This window comes from Protopterus annectens, chromosome 3.part1, assembly GCF_019279795.1.
Source record: "Protopterus annectens isolate FY-2018-M chromosome 3.part1, PAN1.0, whole genome shotgun sequence".
NCBI classification, from domain to species: Eukaryota; Metazoa; Chordata; order Ceratodontiformes; family Protopteridae; genus Protopterus; species Protopterus annectens.
The window spans coordinates 1,543,983,011-1,543,995,011 of NC_056732.1; the positions used below are offsets into that span (position 1 = coordinate 1,543,983,011).

Consider the following 12,001-nt stretch of genomic DNA (forward strand, 5'->3'; position numbering starts at 1 on the left):
CAACTGGCCCTGCTTTCAGGTGTGCACAGAAGGTCACTGTGCTTCTGTATGGGGAGAGGTGGGGGCTAGAGAATATGTCATTATTTCTTTAACCTCATTTCTTTTTCATTTGTTTTTTAAACCTCAGAGGTTACTATACCTTGCCTTGAGCTGGGGACAGTGTGGTCATTGTTTGTAACTTTCTTCACAAAAGTTTGAGGGTACAAAGAGGGTCACTGTAACTTGTGTAGGAGCACTGTACTGTCTAAAAGTAACATGTTGAAGACATTATTGTTTAGTTTTTATTTATTCTTTGTTGACTGGATTAGTCCCACTATGCAAGTAGAGTCTTTCGTCTTGCTTACATTTAAGGCCAGATTGTTGCTGTTGCACAAGCTTATCCTAAGGTGGTATTTATACTAGTAGGAAAAATTGAACTTTCCCTGTTCTTTTTAATAGGTGCTGTGGGATCTTTTACATCCACCTGAGCTAACTCCAACTCATGCAGATGAGACATTCCAACCCTGAATAACATCCAAATTCCTCAAAAAGTTTCAATTGCTCTAGGAAGGAATAGATCAAGACAGCTCAATACCAGCACACACTCGTCAACAAACAAAGAAAATAAATTCACCTAGATAGGATTTCCATCAAAAGAATTATAGATCCCCTAAGCTAAGGTATCTACAACCAAAATAAACAGTAGGAGAGACAGAAAAAAACATAGTCTGGTGCCTCTGCCAATAATGAGCTCTTTAGAAACCTGTCCATTAATAGGAATCTGGGCTTATACATACCTATAGAGCCCTTATCCACCATATAAACTTGTCCCCTACCCCAATCTTGCTCAGCATCTTATAAAGAAATGGCCACTCCAGGGAATAATAGGCTTTTTTGATTTCAAAAAATATGACACCCGTTTTTCACTTGATCTAAGAAAGCTCATAAATTCCATCAACTGACTTCAGTGCTTTTGCTTCTCATAAAACTTTTCTGGTTCATGTGAACTAATCTGTGAATAAAAGACTGAAGTCTATATGCTAAGACAGTGGCCATGATATTTGCATCAACATTAATTAATGAAACTGTGTGGTAGTTACCTGGGATCCTTCCATCCCAATCCCCATTAGGTAGCAACACCATTACAGCACTTGTAAAGAAGTCTGTCAGAGATCCTCTTTCTGCACTTGAGTTAAACATATACAGTAAAAACTCAATCACCTCCTCCTGAAAAATTCTAAAAAAAAATCCACATGGAGGCCATCAGCCCCCTGTGACTTCTCTGGCTTCATTTTATGTAATGCAGCCCTGACTTCCATATCTGAAATATCCCTGTTCAAGATCTATTGTTTTTCTGGACTCAGTACAGCCCTTTATCAACTTCTCCTTTATCCTGGTCAATCCTATATTTGTACGGATACACATAATAGTCTCTGACAACCTCCAAGATTTCTTTGAAATGATAGACCAGGTTACCCTCCCTGCCCAGTACCTATAAAATCACCCTATCTTTCTGCCTGTTTTTGACCCTTGCTGCTAGACACTTGCTAGTCTTTTCTCCTTCTATACCACTAAATATCCTTAGAATTTATTAAACTCTTCTTCATGGATGTTGAGTCAAACAATGCTATCTTGGCTATCAGCCATACCATCTGTTCCTTCCTCCCCCATAACTCATAAAGAGTGGTAGTAGAATCTAATTGACTTTCCATGATCCTTAAGTCCAATTTCCCACTTTACCATGCAAGAATGCTCCTTTCTACCCCATGTCCATCCTCATAAAGTGCCCTCTAACAGCATACTCAGTGGAGACCACCATAAATAACCCCTGATACTCTATGTCTTAATGCTCATGCTGGCTGCCACGACCTTGTTCAGTAAGTGAATTCCCACCTTCTTTCTTTCTTTCTTTCTTGCTTGCTTTCTTTCCTTGTATTCCATAACCATTTTCTTCTACTTCCATAGTCCCTGTGCAAATTTTTTTCTGGGGAAGTTGCAGCTTCAACATAGTATGTACATGGTCAGAGACACACCTTTGCCCAATTTCCATTCAAACCTCAAAACAAAAATCTGTCCAACCTACTCAGAAGTAAGCCCTCATTTCTAGAGAAAGTATATATGTTCTGTTGATTTAACCAATGCAAAACATCCACCTACCCTTCCAATCACTGCCACTGCAACAACATTCTGGCTGGTCTAACATTCCTCTCATAACATGCAAGTTTTGTCTCTCTTGCTTCCAGTCTGTGGCCACATTAAAATCCCCCCCCTGTAATCTCTCTTTATTGTAGTTGAAGAGCAATTGCTGCCACTTCTCATAAAAGACTGGGAAAAGTCAGGAGAATTAACACTGGGACCATAGATAGTCCTTATCTTCCATTCTTATACCAAAATCTCTAGGTTCACCTTCACCCATCTTCTTCTTATATCCTCCCTACTGTCCAAGACCTTTAATTACAAACTTCTCACCATAATAAGCCCCCAACATCAAAAGCTCACCATCTCCCATTCCCTCCTCCCTAACTTTGAACTTCTCCTTTGCATTCAGTTTACTTACTTTTTATTTATTTATCTATTTATTTGCTTTTGTTTACCGGGATGGTCCACTGAGCCAAAATGAGCCCATTTTCAGTGGAGGCCTGGGGAGAAAAGTTCCACAATGAAACAAACAATGCATCAAATCAAATACATAGATACACATACCAGTGCAGTATACTAAGACATCAATATAAATATCAACACTATAAATCATATCAATACACATATCAAAACATCAGCATGATGACATCCACTTTCAGTCTTTCCTCTCTTCTTCCTAGCCCTACTACTTTTTATGGTGTGACGTATACCACTTGCATGCCACATAACTATCTTCAAAGCTGTCCCCTCCTTCCTTCCTAGCTCTACTTCTGCCCTCAGTTCACTACCGACCTTCAACCTAGACTAGTTCTAATAAAACCCTCGGCTCCCTCCCAGATCTATGTCTGGCTGTATGAGCATAGGTATCACAGGCAAAGAATTTGTAAACACTATTGGCAAATAACATAGGGTGTGCCTGTATTCTTCCCTCCCATTGCACTTAACAAAAAGAAAAACAGACACACCACAAATATCAGCTGCCTCCACTATGTCATGACATTGCAAGATCAATATCCAAAGGTCAACCTTCGTCTAAATAACTGAAAATGAAGAAGATTTTCTCAAAGATCCTCTTATGAACAATAATCAAGAAAGAATAGAAAACATGTAAAAATGAAAATGTTGAATATCTCCTCTTACAATGGCAAACAATGAAACACCTGCAGAAGAACAAGGCAGTGTATAATACCTTCCCATTCCCTGTCACTCACAAAAGACAGCAGCTAATTGTAAATCATTTGGGAAGACAGCACATCATAGATAACAGATCATCTGCTGTGTAAATATATGTATTGCAATCTGTCTCTTATAAATTTGAGACAGCTCACTCGCTGCCAAGTGACAAAGAACCATACTGTCCCAAACACTTATGAAAATAAGAGAATAAAAAACCCTTTATAACAACATGCAAAGCAGACTGAGATAATGAATCAGCCATAGCATTCATGGAAAGGAAGGGGCATATAAAGTCTATAACAGTATGTCACTAGTCTATAACAGTATGTCACATATCCTGCACAAGCTAGAGTTGTGTGGCTATTTGCTTAGCCAAGATTTAATGGATTTGCTCATCTTTTTTTCCCTGCTGATCATTGTCCTGCATCCATGGAATCACCAGACCCTCTTTGTAGTAAAGTAGAAAAGTCGTACCTGCATTCTTCATAGTTATAAGGGAGAATGGTCTTACTTTTATACTGAAAGTCAGCCTGTTCATTGTAAGATCCACATGCCTCTACTGCACTGCAATCACTTCAAGTATTAAACAAGTCTGCACAAGGCTCACCTAAACTCCTGTCCTCAGCCTCCAGAAGTATTGCACATGAAGACCAGTTGTATGCAGATGACAATGCCATGAAGTCATCCTTTCCACACTTAGATAAGGAGCTCCAATCTTCCTGTGTATCTTGCAATGGTGACTCTCCTCTCCTACACCTATTCATCTAACAGTCCATATTTTGAGAGGATGCTTCCTCCATAATGGAACATCCAGATTTTACTGCAGCATCCACTTCTGTTCCTCTTTTGCCACACTGCTTGGCAGGTTCCCCAGGTTGTATAGGTTCATAGGTTCAGAGGTAGGTACTAGGCTATCTCCCTGAAGGCATTTATAAGCCTAGCTGGAATGTGTTGGCTTTTGCTGCCCCCTTAGATTAGTTCCCTGTGCCTCTGTCCAGCAGAACCATTATAGTGATCCCTGGGGTAAACTTTCTGTTTCCCATCCACTCATCAAGGTTTCTCTTGAAGAGGGTGAGTGAGGAGCTCTGCCTAATGTAGATTGGAATCTTGTTCCAGAGCATGGGAAGTCACTGGGACAGGAATCTATCCTTCCAGCACGTCCTATTTATTGTTGTGGAGAGGTTTAGATCCCTGGAGTGTGTGGCTCGAGGGGATATGGTTTTCTTTAGGTGGAGCATGTCCATCAATTCTGGGTTGGACATGGCCTTGTATGCCAGGCAGAGATCACCTCTGAGTAGACGGTATGCAACCGAGCACAGCTGGAGTTTCTTCAGTTGAGCTGCATAGGGCATCTGCTTGAGGCCATTGATCCTCTTGGTAAGGTACTTCTGTGGTGTTTCCAGTTGTTGCAGGTGTCTTGCAAAGTACAGCCTAAATGGGGCACTGTACTCTATGATGGGTCTGATGAGTGATGCATAGAGGGGCCCAATGACCTCTTTCGATCTGTATGCAAACCCTTTTGTGATTAGGTGGGCCACATAGAAGGATTTTCTAACCACTTTGGCAATGTGATTATCAAAGGAAAGGTTACTATCTACTTGGGTCCCCAGATCCCTTATTATGTCTTCCATATTTAGAGGGCTAACACCTATGTAGTAGTTTGTGGGTACTTTGTTTTTTCCAAAGAGGATGACTATGCACTTTTTGGCATTTAGCTTGAGGCCATGGTTTTGACACCAGTTATCTGTCTCAGTAAGACCCTTTTGGAGGATGTCTGCGTCAGCTGGAGAGTCAATTATAGCCCCTAGTTTGCAGTCATCTGTGAACTTGGTCAGCCATAATCCTCCTCTGCTTGCCTGTACCCCTGAGAAATATATGCCGAACAGGAAGGGTCCTAGGACTGAGCCCTGGGGAATGCCAACTGTAACCGGTTTAGAGTCAGACCTAGCTCCTGCAACTCTTACCATGTGGGTTCTGTCCATGAGCCAGTTGGCAACCCATCTCATGACGTAGGGGTTTATGTTCAGGCTGGTGAGCTTGTCTATAATACCTGAGTGGGGAATGGTGTCAAAGGCCTTTGAAAGGTCTAGGTAGGCTATGTGGACCACCTTTGCCTCATCTATAGCCTTGGTAACTGTCTCAAAGAAGTCCACCAGGTTTAGAAAGCATGATCTGCCCTTAACAAAGCCGAACTGGGTAGGGTCCAGTGTTTGGAGGTTCCCAGTGTCTCTGTTAATGAGATCCATGATAATGCACTCCACAGCTTTGCAGACCAAACTAGTCAGGCTTATAGGGCGATAGTTCCCGGAGTCCATTGTGGCTCCACCTTTGTGGAGCAGAATAACCGTTGCTGTGTGCCACTCTGTGGGCATGTAGCCTGTGGAGAGGCTGAGTTTAAACAGTGTGTTTAGGTGAGGGGTTAGTTCATCTTTGAGCTCGTGTAGGACGCAGCCTGGGACACCGTCCGGTCCCATTGATGCTGTATTTTTGGCTTTGGAGAGGGATGTTTTAATCTGAGCGTCTGTGATTTCAGGGGCACTATATTCTTCTGGTACAGTTATGGGCCCTTTTGGGTGAGGAGGGGGGTGAACTTTACACTGAACCTGTCTACCAGGATGTTGGCTATATCGGTTGGTTCAGTGTATTTTGTGCCATTCTGCACTAACTCCGAGCAGATCTGAGAATTGTCACTTAGATTCTTGACATAGCTAAAGAATGCCTTGTGGTTATCTTTGGAGTCCATGGCAATTTTTCTTTCGAAGCTGGCCTTGGATGATTTTATAAGGGAACATAGTTTCTTGCTGATACTGATCAGGGATGTCTTCCCTTCTTGGGATTTTACTCTTTTCTGTACTAGTTTCCTCCTTCTATTGTATAGCATGTTTATGGCAGGGGTCCACCAGACTGGTTTCCTTTTCTTGCAGGAGTGAGTTTTGGTTTTGTTTGGGATAGCACAATCCATGCATTCTTGTAGGTGCCCGTAGAGTGCATTAGTAAAGGATTTTGCAGCTTGGACTTCCCACCTTGGTCTTAACTAACGTGATGTTTGCTTTTGAAAAGTTTTTCATGGTGCTTTCTTTGACCGGGGGTGGTGGCAGAATGTGGATATCCAGAGTGATTAGTTTATGGTCAGATCTAACCAGTGAGGGGTTGACCTCCAGTGTGGAACACCAGTCGCCCATGTTGTAGATGACCATGTCCAATATGTTGTCACCTCTGGTGGGGGTGTTGACCAGTTGATCCAGGGCATTTGAGTTTATAAATTCTAGGAAATGTTGGGTAAGGGAGTTTGTACTTGAGTAGTTCTTCCAGTTAATGTTTGGGTAATTGAAATCACCCAATATCAAGGTGTTTGGTAGGGCCTTTATGTTACCCAGTGTTTCCAAGAATGCAGAGTGGGGCTCCTGGGACATGGTGGGTGATCTGTAGCAAGCTATAATTTGAATATCAGTTTTGCCCATTGTTAGTTGCACGTGGATGATCTCTGAAGCATCGTGCTGTGCCACTAACCTGGAGGTATGGGTATCCTTGATGAATATGGATACTCACCCGCCTTTTCTATTTCGGTCCAGGTTTTGTGGCCAAAATGTATGGTATGAGTTGTAGCCTGGTAGTGCTGAGGTGCTCTCTGGAGCCTTAAACTAGGTTTTTGTTACTGCACATATATTGATTTTCTCCATACCGAGGAGTGCCTCCAGTGCATGCATTGTGAGGTTTAGACTTCTGGCATTGAGTAGCATTACCCTCAGTTTTTTGTTACTTGTGCTATTTATGGCGGTGGATTTGTCTTTTGAGCCTTGCCTAAAAATGACACTATGGGGGTGGCAAGAGCCTTGGCCAGTATTCAAAAGCCTAAGGGTGACAGGTGCAAGCCATCTCTAGCAAAGCAGGGTGGCTTGTCGAGCATGTCATCCCAGGCTGACAGACATTGTATCCCCTTTGAATGACGCCAGAAACTTAGCCAATTGTTGAAATTGATAATTTTTTTTCTCTATAACATGGTATCATTCTTGGTGAGGGCAGGATGCTATTCAGGGTCAGGGTCACACCGGCCTGGGCTACGTCATCAGAGAGCTCCTCCATGTCTCTTTTCATGTAGTCCAGGGAGGTACGGCTCAGGTCATTCACACCAATATGGACAATGACAGAGTCATATTTGTACTTGTTCTGGAGTGACCTGAGTGCTTGTGTTATGTGGCAGATCCTGGTACCCAACAGGCAGCTAACAGTAACCTTTTACTTGTTCAGCCAAGTGAGAGGGACGTCAGTGTTCCTGACTATAGAGTCACCTATTACTAATGTGTTGGGTATGTTACTTTGCCTTAAGGGCTGTGATTGCATGGCACACTGGTTTTGTGAAGTATGTGTTTCATGGTTTGTGTTGGGGGGTGGAGGTTGCTTGGATGTCTGCTTTGGAGGTCTCTGTTGCATTTGCAGATTTTTATTTAGAGCCTCCAAGTATGTTTTTGTGTATTTATGTGTGTTTTTTGCCAGTGCTGGTTTCATAGGTTCATGTGAGACTGGTGGTGTGATGCAAGTAATTCCCTTCTCCTCTTGACTGCTTGGTCCTGTCTTGGGTTGCGAGTGCTTAGCCTCCAGTTTGGCTGTATAATTGCATCTCTTGCATGTATTAGTGTTTGGTGGAAGGAGGAGAGGGTTGTCTGTGTACATGAGGCAATTGTAACATTGCCTCAAAATGCCCAGATTCACCAGCTGGATCGGAGAGTACACCTGAAACTGCCCTTTGGACATGCCTGGATACGGACAGTGAACTGTTTTACTGATTGGCTGGTAAGGTTGAATAGAGAGCATTATCCTTCTCTACAGTATAGGGGGGTCTAGTGCTAAGGTTTATTACTGTTTGCTATGAGTTTTGAGCAAGTGCTGGGATGAGAAGTGAATGGTTTGAGTGCTTAAGTAGAAAGTTTGTCTAGTTCCAACGGAAAAATTGAAGAGTACACTTGGTGGAGCCGGGAATGGTTATACCCTAGCTAACCTGCGAAAATGCAGATTTTATAGCAGGGAAATGAAAGAGATAGAAATTAGCCCAAAATGGCCAATAAACTACTAATTTCTGGGCTGAAACCACTCCTCCAGGGACAGATAGGCTGCTCAAAGCTCCCTCTCCCACAGTGAACAGAGAAACTTCCTTCTATCCAAGTAAGGTATGGGCAAACACAGAAATTTGTAACACAGCTCTGAATTCAGCACTAACCTGAAAACTGGACTATACTAGCTTAGAAAGGCAGGAAAACAAGTCTATTTTTTTTGTTTTTTGTTTTTTTTTTCAGAAAATATAGCAGATACAATCAAAAAACACTTTAAATGCACAGAAATGCCTATCACACTTGAGTGTGTAGCTTACAACATTTAAAGAGGTAATTTAAACACAAAAACAACTTTGTTAAAGTGCAGGCAGTAAAATAAGTACAATACGTAGCTGAAATAAACTTTTTAAATCACAGAAACTCTAGAAAATTGGCGTTTGTGGCGGAATTAGCTAAAGGCAGCAAGAACATGCAGAAATATTATACTTAATCACTCCAAAGTCTCTCTTTTGTCTCTCTGCTGCTGTAGAACTCTGCAGGGCACCAGACAGGAGCTTGCTGAGCTGTATACTCACGCAAAAACCTCGCAAATGTGGGTTTTATAGCAGGGAAATGAAAGAGATAGCAATAAACTACTAATTTCTGGGCTGAAACCACTTCTCCAGGGACAGATCGGCTGCTCAAAGCTCCCTCTCTCACAGTGAACAGAGAAAATTCCTTCTATCCAAGTAAGGTATGGGCAAACACAGAAACTTATAACACAGCCCTGAATTCAGCACTAACCTGAAAACTGGACTGTGCTAGCTTAGAAAGGCAGGAAAACAAGTATTTTTTTTTTGTTTTTATCAGAAACTCCCTCTCCTCCTCCTTCCCAAACACTAATACATAAATTACCTGTTTTAATTTACTGTTTATGGCCTGGTGGGATGGCTAAATGGTTAAGGTGTTTGCCTTACAAACACAAGGTACAGGGTTTGAATCTCGCAGTGGATAATTGGCTAGGCTTAAATGGCTTCATAAGGCAGTTAGCCTAGTACTAACCTATAAAGCAGATAAAATCAAAAAAACACTTTAAATGCACAGAAATGCCTATCACACTTGAGTGTGTAGCCTTCAACAGTTAAACAGGTAATTTAAACACAAAAACGACTTTGTTAAAGTACAGGCAGTAAAATAAGTATAATATGTAGTTGAAATAAGCTTTTTAAATCACAGAAACTCTAGAAAATTGGTGTTTTATGCAGAATTAGTCAGTATAGTCGAGTAAAACTGTCAAAGAAACTCCCAAGATCCCTCAAGAAAGGATAAATGCTTCCTGGACAGCCCACTACTACCACAAGATCCTCTGAAACTCTTTTTCATCTCTTACTGAACCCCAGAAAAGGCAGATCTCCACTAGAAAAGAGCCATAGAATAATCCTGCAAAACACAAATTATGTTACCTTCAACGTGGACTCCATGCTGAAGGGAAGTATTGCTCAGAACCCATTCTTTGGCAGATAGAATTACTTGCTTGGGGCTTCTATAGTCATGTCTCATACTGCCAACTCTGAATCCTATCAATACCATAATCCATGTCAGGAGGAGTGCCGATGGCAGAGAAAAACTTACTATATAAAACACTGGACAAACTGCTATCCTGAACTGATTCTGTCTCTCCAAAGAGCTTGAGATTACCTCTTTTATGGCAGTTCTTCAGATCATCAGGTTTATATTTGCAGCTTGTAAATTTCACAGTGCAAATTTCTCTCTCTCTCTCTTTTTTTTTTTTTAATATTTATTGTTTTTGCCTGTGACTTAATATCCTGGTGTAAGTGCTGTACCATCTCTTGTGTTTGGGTCAAACTCTCCTGCTGATTTTGAATCTGTTTTGCAAGTCATTAGTTTCTAATGAAACAGCCTGCAATATATCCATTATCTCTGTTAACAACTCTCTCTCTGATAGCTCCTTTTTGGGATCAGTAGGAATTTCAACAAGATCTTTGCTCTGAAGACTTCTAAATTTCCAATTTTTGTTGCAGAGACTTATAAAAAAATTAAATTAACAAGAGAAGGAACTGGAGTTAGTGAAAAGTTAATATCTCTTTGTTGGGCCTAGCAGCCACCAGATCTGCAGCTTAATTTATTTATTACTGGGCACTCTTGGTTAGTTAAGATGCATTGAAAGGATGCAGGAAAAAGCAAAGTTAAAGATTAAGACTGAATTTCTTCCCTTGATTATGGTTTTGGTTCAGGCCATTGTTGGATGAAAAGGTTGTTTAAATAAAACCTAAAATGCATCTCAGAACACCTAGAAATCTCATGGCTCTCAAAAAGGCTTTTCACCTAGAGAGCCAGTTACCTAAGGCTGGCCCTGGCATATATGTATGTGCGTGTTTTGTATAGTCAGCCATTTGATTTCACTTTTGCAGACATTCAAGTCACACAAGCTGAATGAGAATCCTATGTATAATTGTTTCAAAACTCTAAAATAAAGTAATATGTTTGCTTATTTATTGATTTATTTCATGTTTTGATTTTATCAGGTATATTCCATTAACTACATGATCCTTTACACAAAGACATATGGGTTGTATTTAGACTGGCCTACATTGCTGCTTGGCATGATGATTTTTAGCCTAGATTTCATGGTGTATTGCCTGCCTATGGACATAACTTTCAAGTGTGCCTGATTTTGCTCCTAAATTTTTGTCCTTTACCTCATACACCTTGTAACTAAACAATGAGAGTTGAAGTCAATACACAAGTAGTTGCTATACATAGTTACTATACATACAGTCCAGGAGCCTACTGAGGTGGAGCAGCTTGCTCAGAGTCACACTGCACCTCATACCTTTAATCCTTTGTGCTCACTGACAGACAATTCCAGGCACTACAGTTAAACACTTCTTGTTCAATACAAAATCCATATTAACACAAATCATCTTATATCACCTTGTTCAAATGAATATATCAATGCAATGCAAGAGAAAAAATGAAGCACAAAAATATATTTATTGAAAAGAAAACAATTTATTTCCCAGTCCACCTGGTTTCATTCTTCAGTAGTAAGCTTGACTCCACAGTAATGCAATGGTCATAATAGCTTTAGCTGTCTTGGGGATTGAAAGCTTCATTTTAATAAATTTCTCTAGCTTCGTTTTCTCAATTCATATTATTGTCTTCTGTTTGAGTGTCATATTGAGATTCTAAGTTTTGGATCCTGCATTGGTTCCTGTTGTTGGGATAATCTCAAATGAATATATGTTAATATTTTAAACGTATCCCTTATTTTGGGCTTTTGACTTTGATTATTATTAGACTGGGTCATGATTGAAAAAGGATCAGTAAATGAGCTCATTCACTCAGATATTAAAAGAAAATAAACACATTTTACAGAAAAAAAGGTTGAGAGCTAAGACCAGTCTTGAACTAGGGTACTGAATACTTAATATTTTGATCTATTTTCTCCTCTGCTGTAGGTATGAATGGCTGGCTGATATGAAACTGAAGTGGTATGCTCTACCTGGTGTTGCCAATATGTTGTTGGAGATTGGTGGGTTGGAGTTTCCTGCTGCCCCCTTCAATGGTTGGTACCAAAGTACAGAGATAGGAGTAAGGAATTTGTGTGATGCACATCGTTTCAATCTTGCAAAAGTAAGAACTTTGGTCAAATCTAT

At 40.7% G+C, this 12,001-nt stretch overlaps 1 protein-coding gene across 1 annotated transcript in view; it reads left to right on the forward strand.

Annotated features, from left to right (window-relative positions):
- The window catches only part of LOC122798558 (nitric oxide synthase, brain-like), a 638,878-nt gene that overhangs the window by 214,484 nt on the left and 412,393 nt on the right, over nucleotides 1-12,001 (forward strand). Inside the window, exon 8 of the mRNA XM_044067612.1 lies at nucleotides 11,804-11,978. Within this exon, the coding sequence (XP_043923547.1) occupies nucleotides 11,804-11,978 (175 nt within the window). The remainder of the gene's footprint in view (nucleotides 1-11,803; nucleotides 11,979-12,001) is intronic.